Here is a 17,264-nt window from a genome sequence, read left to right as displayed (position 1 = left end):
TTTTTTCTGAAAAAAAAAAAAAAATCTTTTTGGGAAAGAAATTCTAAAGTTGGGAAATAACTCTTAAATTTATATATGAATAATATGAATAAAAAAATTAATTTGAAATTCTAATGGGGATAAACGAGGGTCAACTGATGAATTCGTGTTACAAAGTGAAATTCAGTCATAAGTATATTTTATGAGACAATAAAAATTAAAAAAAAAAAAATTGCAAAAATTTTGTCAAATATTGCCTCATTAGCAGAGTTGATAAAATGTAATGTTGAATGATCTTCTTAAATACCCATACGAAAAAAAAAATCATTGGACAAGAAATCATCTGTAACTGCGGCATATATTATCGTTATTTTATCGTTTATTGCGATGGGGAAAAAAAAAATTTATTTTCTGTTATCAGAAAAACCAATACCGATATGTTAAAATGGGCTGATAATGCTTGTTAAAGCTGTTACACGAATTGCAATTAAATCAACTGCGGATCTGCAAATTTTTTATACAGTTTATTTTTATTTGTAATTTTAATTATTAATTATTATCATTTTTATTATTAAATACAATACTTGGCGCTGTTAGCATATATATATATATAATCAACATATATAATTATATATATAATATGCTTATATGTTAATCACGTTTTTTTTTTAAAAAAAAAATGAAAATGACCCGTGCTATCGTGCTATCATCGACTTTTCTAAACAACAAACAAATATATCGTAATTTACATTCATATCACATAGAGACTAACTTTCTGCTTTAATCATCACGTGATTAATTTTGATTCCATTCATCGCTTCAACTCAGGATTCATGATCTATTGGTTTGATATAATAAGTATACCATATAAAGACTAGTCATACAAAAACAAAAAATTTTTTTTATCAAAAAAAAAAAAACTTTATAAAAGGCCTTTTTTATCCAAAATTTTTTATCGTGTTTCTTCAAAATAATCTTTAATAAAGTTCTCGTTTTTTATATATTTTTCTTTTTAGTTTTTATCAAAACTTTATTCTTTTCCTCTTGCTTTCTCACCTTTAATCTTTTTAGAACTTTATTGCACCTCGCTGCGCTTGGTGAACCCTCTTAGCACAAAAAAAAATATTTTTTTTTCCTGCCGTTTTTTTTTTCTAGATAATAAATAATATCTATCTATCTATATAAACAACTCAAAAAATCACCAACCAACAGTAATCACAGCTCCTTCATAAAACACCACAAACATGAACGCTTACTCTATTAATCAAGTACAACATACCGAGGCTGTTCAGTATTATTCTGTGGGAGCAGAAGATATTTCTCCCGCTAATATGAACCCTACTCAGCTATCTTTAGGTTGGTTTTCTCATTCACGTTCCTTTCTTTTTCTCTTTTCTAATTAACTCTGGTGAACCCAACTTTACTCTTTTTTTATTCATTCCAGTCGAAGAAATCCAGCATGAACCTCAACTCCTAGTTGTCAAACAAGAAGATAATATTCAAGGTTCTCCTCATGACAGTCATGACAGTCACGATAGTCACGACAGTCACGACAGTTCAAAAGAACACAGTCCGTCGCCTTCAGTTTCGAAAACAACATATACTTGTCACGTATGCAGTAAAAAGTATAAACACCGAAACTGTTTAGTCAAAGTACGTGTTTCGAACTTTTATAGGTTACTTTACAAAGTGTTTTTTAATAATTTTTTTATTACTTTATAGCACTTGTGGGAACATCACGAAAGCTGGGAACTATGTCTTAAGTTCAACTTGACTAAACACCAGCAGGTTCAGATGATGGAGGTAAGGACATACCATACTTCTATATGTTTGAAACATTTTTAAGAGTTCGTAGCTCTTTAAAAGTAAGCTATAACTGGTATTAACACGAAATTTCTTTTGTAGGCTGCGCAAATCCTCGTTGATCTTGCTTGTATAAAACAACATTAATCAATCATATCCCCCTTACCCTTTGTATATTTACCCTCTCTTATATTTTAATGCACCAAGGGCGATTAGCATAGGCAGTAAATATTATTACTTGAACAATTATTTTATTTTATTTTTTTTTCCTTTTACTTGCCTGCTTTATTCATTCCGCCAAATTGGTTTTGTTTCATATTACATTGCTTTATATTTTTTTTCTTTGTTTATTTTTCATATATTTTTTTTATTCATATAGCTTTACAAGAGGGATATTGGACAGTCATTTTTAGAGCTAGAATAGTGCTGTCCTACTTGTATATAAGAATTGTCCCTTATATTATCATAACGATAATTGGGATAAATTAGATTCCTCTTGTATTTGCTGCTTTATATTTTACTTTATTATTTGCTTTCTTTTTCCTAATATTTTTTTTACTTACTATTATTACTTACTACATTTTTTTTTTTCAATTATGATTATGAAAAAAAAAAATCTAATAATTGTTAAATTTTTTACGTTTCATTATTTTTTTTCTTCCATGGGCTTTGGAATTGAAAAAATTGTAATTACAATTAAAATATTATCAAACAAATTTGTATAAATTGATGAATATAATAAGCCCTATTCAATTTTTTTTTTTAAAAAAAAAAATATATATATATATATATATATAAAAAGTGAAATACATAAAAATGAAGTGTTACGTTATCAGAAAAATTTTTTTTATTATCTGAGAATTTTTTTTTTTTTTTAAAAAAAATTTGTTTGAATGATCATGTGGCAAAACAACATCCTTTTTATGGATATAATTTTGATTTGGTAACGCAATCCTGTTTTTTTTATACTGCGCAATATCTGTAAATTAATTATCATCATCATTATCATGGCATATATAAAATATAATATATATTATAAAAATATATATATATATAATATAAAACGACAAAAGGGATCTTTTTTTAGAATTTTTAAATTAATTTATTATATTTATTTATGTACCATAAATAACACATATTGATTATTATAATAAAACCTGCTTTTTGTTTGAATGTTATAGACAATTAAATAATAAAAGATGCTATTTCTTATTTTGTTAATCAAAGAAAATTGCGGTGTTACTATTGTTCCTTTTTCTCCGATTAAAAAAAAACAAAAAAAATGATAATAAAAAAAAAGAAAGAAAAAAGAAAAATTTTAACCAATGAAAAACATTTGTTATAGAACTTTCTAGATGAAAGGACCTTTTTGTTATACGTAATACTTACGGAATTCATCGGTCCGTAATTAATCCGGAAAGAAATAGCACGTCATATATATAAGATTATAAAAGTTGTTTTTTTCTTATTTAAGTGTATATAATGGGAGAATTTGGGGAGAATTTTTTTTTTTATAAAGGTTCACACGGGATAAAAAAAAAGTAAAGGGATTTTATGATTGTTTGATGATTCATAATGTAATCTGATGTTGTATTGTTTTTTTTTAGTAATAAATTAATATAAATTAAAAAAAAAATCGGTTATGGATATATTTTTTTTTTTTTTTTTTGAAAAGAAAAATAGAAAGAAAAAATATAATCCGTTATCTAATTTTTTTTTTTTGATTTAATATGTATTTTTTTTTATACACCACAATTATATGCCATACCATATACGGGTCTTTTTTCTTTGAAATGTTTCAGAGTTTCTTACAGTTAAAAATCAAATTAATATTTTATTTTATTTTATTTTATTTTTTTTTTTATATATATATTTTTTTTGTTTTTATTTTTATTTTTATTTTTTTTTCTTTCGGTGAAAATTTTATTTAACTTTTTAGTCAATACTCAATAATAAAAAAAGAAAAAAAGGGATCTTTTATTTTTTTTTGATTTTCTAATATAAATATTAAAATAACTTATTTATATAATAAAAAGTTATAATTAGTATAAAACCGTTAATTTAAAAAAAAAAAATTTTTTTTTATCATTATTAAAATTAAAAAAACACTTTTTAATATAAATAATTTTTTTTTTTTAGTATATTCATTAAGTTTGTGTCTTATTTGTGCCTATTCAATTTTACAAATAAAAATAATAAAAATAATATAAAATAAAGTAAAATAATTTTTTATATACCATAGTTCTGTATATAGATTATCTTTAAAACTTTCCGGGTATCCCCGTAAAAAAAAAATTTATTTAAAAAGTAAAAATTATTTATAAAATAGAGAATAAAAAAAAAATGTTCCGTTAGAACATTTCGTTATTACATAACGTCTTGTACTCTTGTAGATCCTATGATAATTAATATAAAAGATCACAAACTTTTAAGAAATCTTTTTTCCGTTCTATTAGAAAAATTATTAATAATTTTTTTTTAGTTATCTTTATATTGTACATTCTTTTCTTTATTTTCCTTAGTAAACATATCTCTTTTATGTTCAATCCCGAGGAATTTAAGTGCATTTCCACTTAATACCTTTTCTTTATCTTCATTAGTTAACCAATCACACTCTTCGATTAATTTACCAGGATGATGTTCTCCTAATGGAAAAGGATAATCACTTCCTAACATCACTTTATTAATTCCCAATTTTTTTATCAAAAGATGCAATGTATCTTCATCATGTACTAAGGAATCAACATAAATTCGATCTAAATATTCCATAGGATTCTTTTTAATTTTTAAGGCACATATATCAGGTCGTACATTAAATCCATGCGCAATACGTCCTAATGTTCCTAGAAATGATCCTCCTCCATGCGCAAATGATACTTTAAGTTTCGGATATCTTTCAAATACTCCTCCCATTATAAGTGAACAAATTGATATAGTGGTTTCGCATGGCTAAAAAAAAAAATGAAGGTTAATTATAGAAATCGTGAGAATTAAATATTATATATTTATCATTATTATTATTTTGTATTTACCATTCCAACGAGCCTATTAAAATTTTTTTTTTTTAAAAAAAAAAAAATACGTTAAAATAAATAGTGTTTACAATTTGTTGAATAAAATTTTATAAAATTTACTTACCAAGGAAACCAATATTTTTCCATCCTGCCTTTATTTTCCATATCCCAAGGATGAACAAAAATGGCTGCATCAAGTTGTTCACAGGCCTACGAATTAAGAAATTCATAATTTACTAAATGTGGATTTATTCTTTTTTTAGTCTTTGCTCATAAATATGTCATAAATAATACTAACTTTCCAAAATTGATCTAGTTCAGGTGCATCTAAATTCCAATCATTTATGTGACTTCCAATTTGTGCGCCAACAAAACCAAGCTCATTAATGCATCTACGTAATTCTTGAACGGCCAATTCAGGAGATTGCATTGGCAAAGTACAAAGTCCAACAAATCTTTTTGGGTCATCTTTACATACTTGAGCTATATGATCATTAAGACATCTTGCTAATTCAAGCGTATGTTGTGGTTTCGCGGAATATGAAAACATAACTGGAACTGTTGATAATACCTATTAAATAGATTAACGCCCGTTAATTAAAGCTTTGATAAGCTGATGAGCAACAATGATAACTTATTATACTTACTTGAATATCAACTCCTGTTTTATCACATTCACGTTTTCTATCTTCTACGGACCAACAATTACATTTAATCTCACGAAAATTCTTACCATTTAATACCATTCTCGCCTTTCCCTAATTCACGAAAAAAGAAAAATAAAAGGTATATTACTGCGCCACGGTCATGAACGGCGAAAAAAGAAATACTAACAGGCTCAAAATGATCCAACTGTATCCACTCCCCGTAACCAAATTTTTTCTTTAAATCTGGCCATTGTTTAGGAAGAATATGGCTAAAATAAGAAAGAGATATAAGTGTTTATATTACAGTTCTCTTAAAAATTTAAAAAGAAAAACAACTCACGTATGCATATCGATTTTAAGAAATTTAGAGTGCGTATTATTACTTAGTGAAGTTACTCCACCATTTTGACGTATAGGAGTTGGAGCCATGAATGTATCAGATTATTTTGTAAGCAAAAGAAAAAATTAAATTTTTTAGGGCTTTTTGAAAAAAAAAAATTGGGAAATTAAATTTTTAGCCACTTTTTAGACAATTTATAAAAATCAACCAAACGCAGTCAAACTTGGATTATATTCTATATATGGATACGATGATAAACGTCAGGTGATCGCGAGACTATGTGTCATGTGTCATTCTGCATTCTGCAGACCATAATGAAAAGATAAGTACCCGGCAAAAATAGAATTACTTTGAAGGGTAAATAACTAAAAATATTTTGTCTATCACGGATTTTTTATTGTAGATCTTCAATGAATTTTATATATATTATACTAAATATTCATAAACGGCTTAAACAATAATTTCTTTTTTTCACACCGCCCCTCTTTATTTATTTCTTTCTTCTATACTTTATAGGAAATTTAAATGAGTCTAGTATTTGCACCCGCCCATTGACAATATGCAAATTATTATCTAAGGTTCATCGTGGGTTAGGTTTTACGAATTTTTTCTCACGGGTAAGTTTGTTTTAATAGCTGATTTCCATTAATAGATTTTAAGTTTCATTCATTAACTTTTGCATTATCAACTAAACACTTAAAAAGTTGTACGAAATAAATTTTTTTGGTCAGGACAACGCCCCTCAATTTTTTTTCGCAGAAGTAAAAAATAATAAAAAAAAAAATGAATAAAATAACTCATTGTATTTTTGATATGGATGGTTAGTTAATTTATTTATGATATCATAATATTCCTTAATAAACTGAAACCTGAAATCTAAAAATTTTCTTTTTATTGGTGATTCATTATAGGACTTTTGTTGGTAAGTCATTTTTTCTCCCTTTTTTTTTTGTTTAAAATGAATTAATAAATTCAATATATACATAAAGGATACCGAAAATGTATACACAGAAGTCACAGGTAAGTCATATGGTTGTTTTTAAACAGATTATTTAAATTTTTGTATTTTTTTATTCTAATTTAATCTTAAAATTCAGCGGAAATTTTATCAAGATTCGGTAAAACTTATGGATGGGAATTAAAATCGAAATTAATGGGTCTTCGACAACAAGAAGTACTTATTTATCGTTTTAAAATAATTTAATTAAAAATTATTAAAATAAAACAAAATAAAATAAAATTATTTTCGAATAAAAAATTTTTTTAGGCTGCTGATCTTTTGATTAAGGAAACTGGAATTTCAATGACAAGTGATGAATATCTTGAAGAAAGAAATTTAAAACATGTAAGATTAGAATAATACTTTATCCATTTATAAATTTTACTAAATCAAAAAAAAATAATTTCGTTATTATAATTCTTGATAGGAAGAAAGATTCCCCTCGGTTAAGCCATTACCGGGCGTGATGGTTTGTCCACATTTCCTAAACTTATGTATTGTTTTTTTTATTTATTATATATATATTTATTTCCTTAACCTACAATTAATTAGAATCTCGTAAAACATTTAAAGGAACACAACATACCAATGGCCGTAAGTAATAATATCTACTCATTTTATGCATTTTCACGTATCACGCATTTTCATGTTTTATGCATTTTCATAATACATTATAAACTTCTTTGTTCTAATTTTATAGGTAGCAACAAGTTCTCATCGAGATGTATTTGAAATCAAAACAAAAAACAATCAAGAGCTATTTAAATTATTTGATGGTATTGTTTGTGGTGATGATCCAGAAGTAACCCGTGGTAAACCTTTTCCTGATCTTTTCTTAGCAGCTCGAAAAAAATTGGGTGATCCCCCACCAGAGCAATGTTTAGTCTTTGAAGATGCTATAAACGGTGTTCAAGCTGCTAAAAATGCTGGCATGCCTGTAATTTGGATACCCGATCCTGGTTTGGCTGCTTTACATCCTGGTGTAAATGATGCTACTGAAATGTTACTTTCTATGGAATTATTTGATCCTGCAAAATATGGTTTACCTCCTTATAGTATAAATTAAGGACTATTCTACGGCATATACATTTCATTTCTGCATCCTTTGTACAGTGCATCTTTTCATATGCCATGGTTTATCATTTTTACTTTAAATAATAAAAAAATATAAAAAAATACATATATACAACTTCCCTAAGAATAATGTTCCCATGTGCGTGTATAAATACGTCATATCATGACTTTATCATTGCCCTCAATAATATATACAAATTTATAGTATTGTTTAAATAATAACAGTAATCTGACCTTGATGTTTGATTGTTCTATGTACCGATAATTGCTCAAATCGATAAATTTCTCTGTCCCAACAAAAATAAACGATGCCCTTTATTCCCTTTGTCCATTTATGGTAATGTATAATAAAATGCACTTTAATTCTAGACGGATCGATCTCTGACCCGAATTGGTATTTTCTTTCCCTTTGAAAATATAACATTATTTTATATTGTTTTAAATTTTAATAAACAATCATAAAAAAAGCTATTATCCTGCAATTTAATCAAAATATAACTCATAAGGTTCATCTCAATGAAACGAATTTATTTCATTGTAATTGGTCAAATACGAGAATTTCAAACTAATTTATTTTATTATTAAATTTTTGTTTTTATAATATGAAATATTTACAAAATTTTTTAAAATAAAATTATTTTTTCTTAATGCAAATTATTGTAAAATTTCTCCAAAATGTAAAACTGAATTAATATAAAAAAATAAAAATCTTTTCAATACAGCTAATTATTAAAAAAAAGCATTTTAATATTTTAATATACCAATATAGATCTTTTATACTATAAAAGACCTCTTATTATTTTTATAAATTTAATTGATTTTATTACTAAAATAAATATATTAGTTTTTTTAAATAAACTTTATAAATAAATTTTTTTTTTTTTTAATAATTTAAACTTTATAAATAATTAGTAACCTTCAATTTTAAAATTTAATCATTAATTCATAATCTGCCTCAAAACCAGTGAAAGCAACTAATATATATTGGGAATAAGGTTGCTTGTCTAAACCTCTTCAAAATCCTACGATTAGTTTCGTCAAAATTTTACTATAGATTTATTATAGTTTCGGCAGAGTTTCGGCAGTTTCGGCATTTATAATAAGTTTCAGCAGTTTCACCATTCTCCAAAGTTTTGCCAGTTTTTTAATATAACTTTAATATAGTTTTGGCAGAATTTCGCTTTTTGGCAAAACGCCATCTTGCCTAAACTCCTAGGTTTCGGCAAGCAACCTTAATTGGGAAACTATTATTATAGATCAAATTCTTAATATTAAGCAATTTCAAGCCAATTTAATTTATCAAATTTTTTTTTAAAATAAACATGTTAGAAATGTTTTAAACTTAGAAGTATATTAATATTTCATAATTAAGTAATTTTAATGTTATATATGATTTTAAGGGCTGAAATCTAGTATCGTTAAAAAAATAAAATTTTAATTAATAGTATTATGTAAAATTTATTGTTAAACTTTAATTTTATAGGTTTTTTGCTATTATTTACCCAACTTTTCAGTTTTATATCTTCAGATGGTTTGTACTCAGTTTTAACTTCAAATTTAACTTTAATTTATCATATTCATGAAAATATAATAACTCTCCATCTAATAATTAGTAAAAGATAATCTATAACTCTTTAAATTCCCTTTATCAAGATGTATCGAATGATGATAATTTCATAATTCTAGCATCAAAAGATAGCAAAAATATTTCACCATTCTTTAATATTAAAGATATATAATTACTATCATTAAATGCATCTTAATAAGAGAATTCTAAAGAGCTATAGATCATTCTTTTTTAATCACTGGATTGAAAGTTATTGCATTTTATAAATATGATAAATTAGGATTAAATTTGGAATTAAAACTAAGTATAAAGTTATAAATTATATGAAGATTTATAACTGAAAAGTTGGATAAATAAGGCAAAAAATCTATAAAATTAGTTTAACAAAAAATTTTACATATTAAAATTTTTTTTCTTTAGTAATGCTGGATTTAGTCATTAAAGATCAAATTAGGAATTGGAATCAATTTTACAATAATCGAATTTATCAAAAATCGATAAGAATCGATTTTAAATCGATTATCAAATAAAAATCGAATTTACTTATTGTGGCGCAGTAGTGTTAATAAAGATTTTCCTTACATACCCTAAAAGTATTGGCCTATTTGTCACACATTATTTGTCACATAGTTAATTTCTTAATTTCTTAATGCTGGCCGTTTCGTGACATTTTGGGGTAGTCTGTTAATAAGAAGTTAGGTCATTGTCACGTAACATTAACAAAAATCCAAAAAAAGAAAATTTTGTTATCCAATGAAATTCAAGTTATGTTATACAAAATTCCCAAAAAGGAAATTTTTTATGTTGATCTTAATAATTTTGATAGTCACGTAACCGGCAGTAGTATAATTTTAATTAATGATTAATCGACAATTAATCGATTCTAAAATCGATTCTAATAATGATAATCGATTCTAATCCATAGATCAAATATATATAATATTAAATTACTTATTTACAAAAATACAAGACGATATTAGTATTTTAATATATTTTTAAGTTTAAACCATTTCTAATATATTTATTTTAAAAAAAATTGATTAATTTACTTGAAAATTACTTAACATTAAGAATTTGGTCTACAATAATAGTTTTTTAATATATATAGTAATTTTCGCTGATTTTAAGACAGATTATAAATTAATTATTTAATTAATTATAAATATCTATAATTAATATAAATTTTCTGTTTTTTGCAAAGTTAAAATGATTAATTTCATTATAAATATTGATAACAAAATTTTAAATAAGTTAATTATTTTATAATTTGTAAATAATTAATATAATTAATATATTTTTTTTTTACTTTAGTTCTTTACCATATCAGCATTAAGCAAATAGTCTCATTAAAAATTATAAATCAATCTTATTTTTTTGATTTTTTTTACAAAAGATCTTTCTTAACATATTTGTTTGAACTTTAAAATATAAATTATATAAATAACAAAATAAATACCTTTTGATTATATTATACATAATTATTTGTGGTTTAGAATAAAAAAAAATAATTTAAAAAAATGATTAATTAAATATTATGTCAAATAAAAATAGTTTACTATTTTCACATAAAAGTTATAACCAAAATGCTCTTTAATTATTCAAATTTATGGAATAATGAGTTTCAAAATAATATTTACATTATATAAAATATATTTAATTTCTTTACAACTTTTTGAATTTTTTTATATAATATATTCTTAACAAATATACACTAAATATACCTTAAAAATATCTATTGTATCATTATATACTTGATTTTTTGCTAATTAATTACTAACTCCTTTTTGAGTATTCTTAATCTTCTCAACTTTTTTTTTATAAGCTTTCCATAATAAAATTTTTTTTTATAGTATATATTTTTGCTCTATAAGGACCCTATTTACTTTTAATAGAGATCTTCAAGAAAAATTTTAAATTTACTAGTAATTTTACCAGCAATCCTATTGGTTAATTAATTTAAAAAGAAAAAAAATCATAATAACTTAATGTAATATTTCCTTTTTTTTTTTAATAATTTATATATACTTTATTAATATTAAGTTTATATACCATATAAATAAATTATCATAAGTTATATTCACCCAGTAGGATGTAATATTTCCTTTTTTAGATGTAATTTATCTATATATGCAGCAAAAAGAAACTATACTCAACAATAAAATTGTAGTATTAAAAAATCTTATAAAATTTTAAAAAATAAATTTTAAAGAAAATAAACTGGTAGTTTTATTCTTCAAGACAAGTACTATCAAATTACCGGTCAGATTTTTGAAAAAAGATCTGTATAAAAAGTTATAGGCATTTCAAACTAGTGCTCCTAACAGATCAGTTCAGACCGGATTCAGCTTAAATCTGATCCGATCTGATTTTTATTTTAATAGATCTGATCTGATCTGAATCCGATCAGATCTGGTTCAATTTGATCCGAATCTGGTTCGGATCTATTTGAATCTGATTTGAATCTGATCCGAATCTGGTTCGGATCTGGTCCTTGTCCTAAAAAAAGGAAGGGAACGTTAATTACGTTCCTCAAGTAAAAAGAAAAAAAAACAAAAAAAAGAAATGAACTTACCATAGTTCATTTTTTTTTTGAATCCTGGTCGTTCAGCTTCGTCTCACGTCCAGGTTTCCTAAAAAAAAAGAAAGGGAACGTTAATTACGTTCTCTTAAGTAAAAATAAAACAAAACAAAAAAAAAACGAACTTACTATAGTTCGTTCTTTTTTTTGAATCCTGGTCATTCAGCTTCGTCTCACGTCCAGGTTTCTAAAAAAAAGAAAGGGAACGTTAATTACGTTCCCTTAAGTAAAAACAAAAAAAAACAAAAAAAAAATGAACTTACCATAGTTCGTTCTTTTTTGAATCCTGGTCGTTCAGCTTCGTCTCACGTCCAAGTTTCCTATAAAAAAAGAAAGGGAACGTTAATTAGTACGTTTCCTTAAGTAAAAATAAAAAAATAAAATAAAAAAAAAATAAACTTACCGTAGTTCGTTCTTTTTTTGAATCCTGGTCGTTCAGCTTTGTCTCACGTCCAGGTTTTCTAAAAAAAGAAAGGGAACGTTAATTACGTTCCCTTAAGTAAAAATAAAAAAAAAACAAAAAAAAGAAACGAACTTACCATAGTTCGTTCTTTTTTTTGAATTCTGGTTGTTCAGCTTCGTCTCACGTCCAGGTTTCCTAAAAAAAAGAAAGGGAACGTTAATTACGTTCCCTTAAGTAAAAAATAAAATAAAATAAAATAAAAGAAACGAACTTACCATAGTTCGTTCTCTTAAATCCTGGTCGTTCCTTCGTCTCACGTCCAGGTTTCCTAAAAAAAAAGAAAAGAAATGTTAATTATGTTCCCTTAAATAAAAAATAAAAAATAAAAAAAAGGAACGAACTTACCATAGTTCGTTCATTTTTTTTAAATCCTGGTCGTGTCGTTAGGCTTCGTTCGTCCAGGCTTCCTACTAAAAAAGAAGGAAACCGTTAATTACGTTCCCTCAAGTAAAAAAAACAAAAAAAAAGAAATGAACTTACCTAGTTCGTTCTTTTAAATCTTGGTCGTCCAGCTTCGTCCTTTCCGTCCAGAAAAAGTTTTTTTAAAAAAAAAAATTTTTTTTTTATTTAAAAAAAAATCTGATCTGAATCTGTTCAAATCGGATCAGATTTTCTTGTGTTATGATCTGATCCGATCTGAAATTAATCGGATCAGATTTTTTTTAAATCTAATCTGATCTACGGATCAGAATTTTGAAAACTGAACCAGATCTGACTCAGATCAAATCTGCGGATCCAGATCAGATCGGATTTTTTTTGGAGCACTATTTAAAACTAACCGATTTTTATATGATCACCTAAATTTGAAACAAATTGAATCACATGTGCCCTATCTTATTGGTCAAAAATTTTTATAATTCAGGCCGAAATTATGATATTTCAATGCTGGCCCAAATTATCACATTCATTTGATCATGAGAAAATTCCTTTAACAATAAGAAAAGCCGTTTATGACTAAATAATATAATTATATTATTTAGTCATAAACGGCTTAGACTAGGTTATTTAGTAATAAAATAATCTAACTATAACTAAATAATCTAAGTATGTAATTATAAATAATCTAAATATAACTAAATAATCTAAATATAACTAAATAAATTAAATATATCTAAATAATCTAAAGTTAACAACCTAAATATGATTAAATAATCTAACTAAATAACCTGTTTGTTAATTTTAAGTATGCACCTAGTTATTTTTTCTTACTATATTCCTTCCTTTGAATTCGCTTTTCTTTAGCCTTTTTCCGTTAATTATTTGTGATCATGTGATTAAATAACCTAAATACGACTATGCCTAAATAATCTAAATATACCTTTTTTTATTATGAGCTGTGTGTTAATAAATGCTTTCTCGTATAATTTATTCTGGTGAGGCTTCACGGTTGATCGGTTCTTAAGTAGGTGGTGATTTGTTTTCCATTTTAAATTTGCCTTTTGATTACCGGCGTATGTAGTGCCATGCTATCCTTCTTGGTTGCCAGTACTGGGCCAGCCGGTTTGGATGCTAGTTCTATATTAAGAATTTGCGTCTATTTGGTTGCCTTTCCAGATCCCAAAATATGGTAAAAAAAAATATCACGTCGGATGGCGCAGTAGATCTGTGATTAATTTCGGCCGGCACTTAGAGTCCGATCATGTTTAATGCAGGTCGAGGCAATGTGTATGCTATTTTTTTGAGCGTCCCTAGTGTCCCTAGTGTCCCCTAGTGTCCCTAGTAAAAGTAAAGTTGTGGCCGAATTTATGGAATATTACGTTATCAAAATTAAACAAAAATCTATTGTGCCAAAAATAATAATAAAATTTGTCTAACTTCAATATCAATTTTGGATATTCTATTGGGCGTGCAATTTGTATTAGCTTGGCCGGCCCATTTGTTTGCTAAGAAGTCATATAACTATTGCGCCAGTATATGTATGCCGATTTCGTGTCTGTGGTTGGAGGTGCATTATGTATTATCATGGCCGGCCCGAAGCGCATTCATATTGTATTTCCAGTATGTTTTCAGGCATATTAGGATGCAAAATAGGACGGATTTTTTCTTGTTGTCACTATGAAAATTTGTTAGTGACGCTCTTAGTGACGCTCTTAGTGACACCCCTTGTATGCTTTTTCAAAGTTTGGGGACGCTCGATTATCTTCCTTTGTATCTGTCACTATGTCACTAAGAGTCACTAAGAAAAAGTAAAGTTCTAGTAAAAAAATCGAAATTTTTCTATGCTATCCTATGGCTTATATGCGATATAGTATGATACATATATGACATATGCGTGATACATATATGCTAAAAAAATGAAAAAAAGTTAAGGAACTCGGACTTTTCTTAGTGCTCTTAGTGACATGGGCATCAGAAACCGTCCGAGAGCTCTAAAAATCTGAAATAGCTATAAATTTTGTCACCAAAAGCGTCACCGAGGCGTTACCAAGATTTTCTCAGTGACAGTGACATCTTTTTTCTAGTGACAAACTGTATTATTTTTGTTTACCTCTAAATTACCTACCAATATCTCCGCCGAAGCTATCTTAGCCTGCTTTTTCCGATGGTACTGTTCCTTTTTACGGTGCTTTCTAGCATGTAGATCGCAAAACCCATATCCAGAATAAGTTCGTTTACCACATTCAATGCAAGGTATATATGAGGGAGAATTCCGATGTATTTGGCACCCTTTTGGATGGAAGCACCCCCGATTACAAACTTCTCCGGTCCTGAGAATATATGGACATCGATAAAATGTCATTTTTGATAACTATGAATAGTTCGATTATGTATCGATTTATATATTTCGGAATTAATTTTCATTTTGAACTTTTTTCTCCCGGAGTATATACTTTCTCTCGAACTGTATATTTGTTATATAATACCATGACCCAATCCGAGCTTTCAGAGTTCCTCGACGCGCCCGCCCCGTTCTATTGTGGGTTTAAAGCCTCTGATATAGGTCAATGCCTATATAAAATTCGTGACGATAGTGTTAGGCCAAGGCATTTCCTCGGTGCAGATAATGAGGATGAGATAAGCCATTCTCTCGAACGTGAAGGCCATTCCTTACACGAATTCATTGATGGGGATGAACCACTCCGGCCTATCGTTAGATTTCGATTTACCAGCAAGAAGTGCTTGATACTATTGGCTGGCAAAATTTAGCAACGTAAAGAGATCTTAGATTCGCTTGTTCTTTGGTTTTAGAAAAACATGTTTGGAAATATTCGAAGTGGGATTATAAAACTTTAACAATTGCCAGCAGTAGTGATGCAAAAAAAATGTCCCTCCATATCTCGACTTTTGGTATGAGACTTCCAAATATTGCTCGGGTTGCAGTTTTTACTGAGCTTGTTCGTAAGAAACTTCCGACAGCTCTACAAGGAAATAGTATTATTGATAATATCGCAAATAAAAGGTCTTTCTCCTTACGGATGCTTGGATCCTCCAAGTTTGACGAAAAGACTGGAGAACATGTTCGTGTAAAAAAACCAGTTCATCCAAAAGATGGAACTCTCTTTGACTTCATGATTCGCCCGCCTAATGATGAATCAGAAGTCGTTAAAAGTTCTCTTTTAGATATTCCGAAAGCAGAAATGGAGGGATGTCCTAGCATAAATAATGTCACCACTGATGCTGAATTCGAACTAGTAGAGACATTACTTCAAGAAGCTAGCATCGAAGGGTATAATCTCTCATATCCATCCGATAATTTTCCTGACAAGTTTCCACTATCACGCATCTCTCCATCACACTGCCCATTATGTGATCGGGAACATACCAGTGATAATGCATATATCAGACGAAATAAAAGATCTTATAGCTTTTTCTGTTACCGTGCCAATCAAGATAAACAGCCTGGGACGAGAAATCCTTCATTAAAACTTACTATTAGCGAAACAGCTTTAGATAAAGAGAAAAAGCTTCCAAACCCTATAAAATTAGATCCGACCCAGAATTTCTGCCAGGCAAATGACCGTTTCGTATGGGGCGATCTAATAGATATGTGTGTATCTGGACGGAAATTTTCTCGTAATGAGATTTATGACGCAATTCAGGCAACAGTCGCCTGTATTCAAACAACATCAAGATTATGGGTGCTCAAAATAGAGGATACGAATGGTGGTCTTTATTTTGATATGGCACCAAAACTAGATCTTGCCAAGTATGAAGTTAACTTGATTGAGCTAGGTGGGGAGGGAGTGAAGTTAATTAATTTAATAGATCAGGCGGTTACCAAAGGTCTAATCCTTTACCGCAATATTAATTTTCTTCCATATTCGCTAAACACTCTAGCTCACGATACAAAGTTCTTTAATCTTTTCATAGGATTTTTGGCTAAGCCAGCGTCAGAAATCAATAAAGAAATCATGAATCCGATTCTCTGGCATGTAAAGAACGTAATCTGTAGTGGGGATGAAAGACTTGACGAATATATCTGGAACTGGTGGGCGTATTTAGTACAGAAACCAGAGATGAAGCTCCCCCGGACAATCTTGGTACTAAAATCTACATTACAACAGTGCGGGAAAAATATTATTACTGACTTTATTGGTGATAAAGTCTTGGGGGTCACACCTCCATTTTGCAACTTCAGATTTGGAAAAAATTCTCGGGCGTTTTAATAGTGCCATTCAAGCTCGAAAGCTTATTGTTATGAATGAGACTGGAATGTCTAGTGGGGAATGGCATAGATTTAACGGGCATCTCAAATCACTCATAACAGAACGAATGGTAGCTATAGAGCGTAAGGGTCTTGAAACTATACGAATAAATGATTATGCTGGGTATATGGTTACAAGCAATCAGGATGCTCC

General features: G+C 27.6%; 5 protein-coding genes across 5 annotated transcripts; 3 read left to right on the top strand and 2 right to left on the bottom strand.

Moving 5' to 3' along the window:
• Positions 1 to 4,260: 4,260 nt before the first annotated feature.
• On the bottom strand, positions 4,261 to 5,791 carry OCT59_004347 (uncharacterized protein; the record flags this gene model as incomplete). The annotated part of the gene is made up of 7 exons (XM_025320477.2): positions 4,261 to 4,731; positions 4,815 to 4,827; positions 4,921 to 5,006; positions 5,095 to 5,367; positions 5,444 to 5,554; positions 5,631 to 5,712; positions 5,784 to 5,791. The coding sequence occupies 7 exons, from the start codon at positions 5,789 to 5,791 to the stop codon at positions 4,261 to 4,263; spliced, it is 1,044 nt and encodes a 347-aa protein (XP_025171184.2).
• Positions 5,792 to 5,870: 79 nt separating this feature from the next.
• Positions 5,871 to 6,574, top strand: OCT59_004346 (uncharacterized protein; the record flags this gene model as incomplete). Its single annotated transcript, XM_066148223.1, has 5 exons — positions 5,871 to 5,891; positions 5,973 to 6,042; positions 6,111 to 6,140; positions 6,300 to 6,400; positions 6,488 to 6,574. 5 exons carry the CDS (start codon positions 5,871 to 5,873, stop codon positions 6,572 to 6,574), a joined length of 309 nt encoding a protein of 102 aa, XP_065996844.1.
• A 22-nt stretch (positions 6,575 to 6,596) lies between these two features.
• Positions 6,597 to 7,959, top strand: OCT59_004345 (uncharacterized protein; the record flags this gene model as incomplete). Its single annotated transcript, XM_025327453.2, has 8 exons — positions 6,597 to 6,603; positions 6,695 to 6,705; positions 6,773 to 6,803; positions 6,881 to 6,957; positions 7,051 to 7,128; positions 7,211 to 7,252; positions 7,336 to 7,377; positions 7,484 to 7,959. 8 exons carry the CDS (start codon positions 6,597 to 6,599, stop codon positions 7,847 to 7,849), a joined length of 654 nt encoding a protein of 217 aa, XP_025171183.2. The 3' UTR covers positions 7,850 to 7,959.
• Positions 7,960 to 12,307: 4,348 nt separating this feature from the next.
• On the bottom strand, positions 12,308 to 12,824 carry OCT59_004344 (uncharacterized protein; the record flags this gene model as incomplete). The annotated part of the gene is made up of 5 exons (XM_066148222.1): positions 12,308 to 12,322; positions 12,406 to 12,463; positions 12,538 to 12,600; positions 12,677 to 12,733; positions 12,811 to 12,824. The coding sequence occupies 5 exons, from the start codon at positions 12,822 to 12,824 to the stop codon at positions 12,308 to 12,310; spliced, it is 207 nt and encodes a 68-aa protein (XP_065996843.1).
• A 2,506-nt stretch (positions 12,825 to 15,330) lies between these two features.
• On the top strand, positions 15,331 to 15,612 carry OCT59_004343 (uncharacterized protein; the record flags this gene model as incomplete). The annotated part of the gene is made up of 1 exon (XM_066148221.1): positions 15,331 to 15,612. The coding sequence occupies one exon, from the start codon at positions 15,331 to 15,333 to the stop codon at positions 15,610 to 15,612; it is 282 nt and encodes a 93-aa protein (XP_065996842.1).
• Between the last annotated feature and the right edge of the window lie 1,652 nt (positions 15,613 to 17,264).

Source organism: Rhizophagus irregularis, chromosome 12 (assembly GCF_026210795.1).
Source record: "Rhizophagus irregularis chromosome 12, complete sequence".
NCBI classification, from domain to species: Eukaryota; Fungi; Glomeromycota; class Glomeromycetes; order Glomerales; family Glomeraceae; genus Rhizophagus; species Rhizophagus irregularis.
The sequence above is the reverse complement of the archived record's forward strand: the minus strand, read 5'-3'. Positions and strand labels throughout refer to the sequence as shown.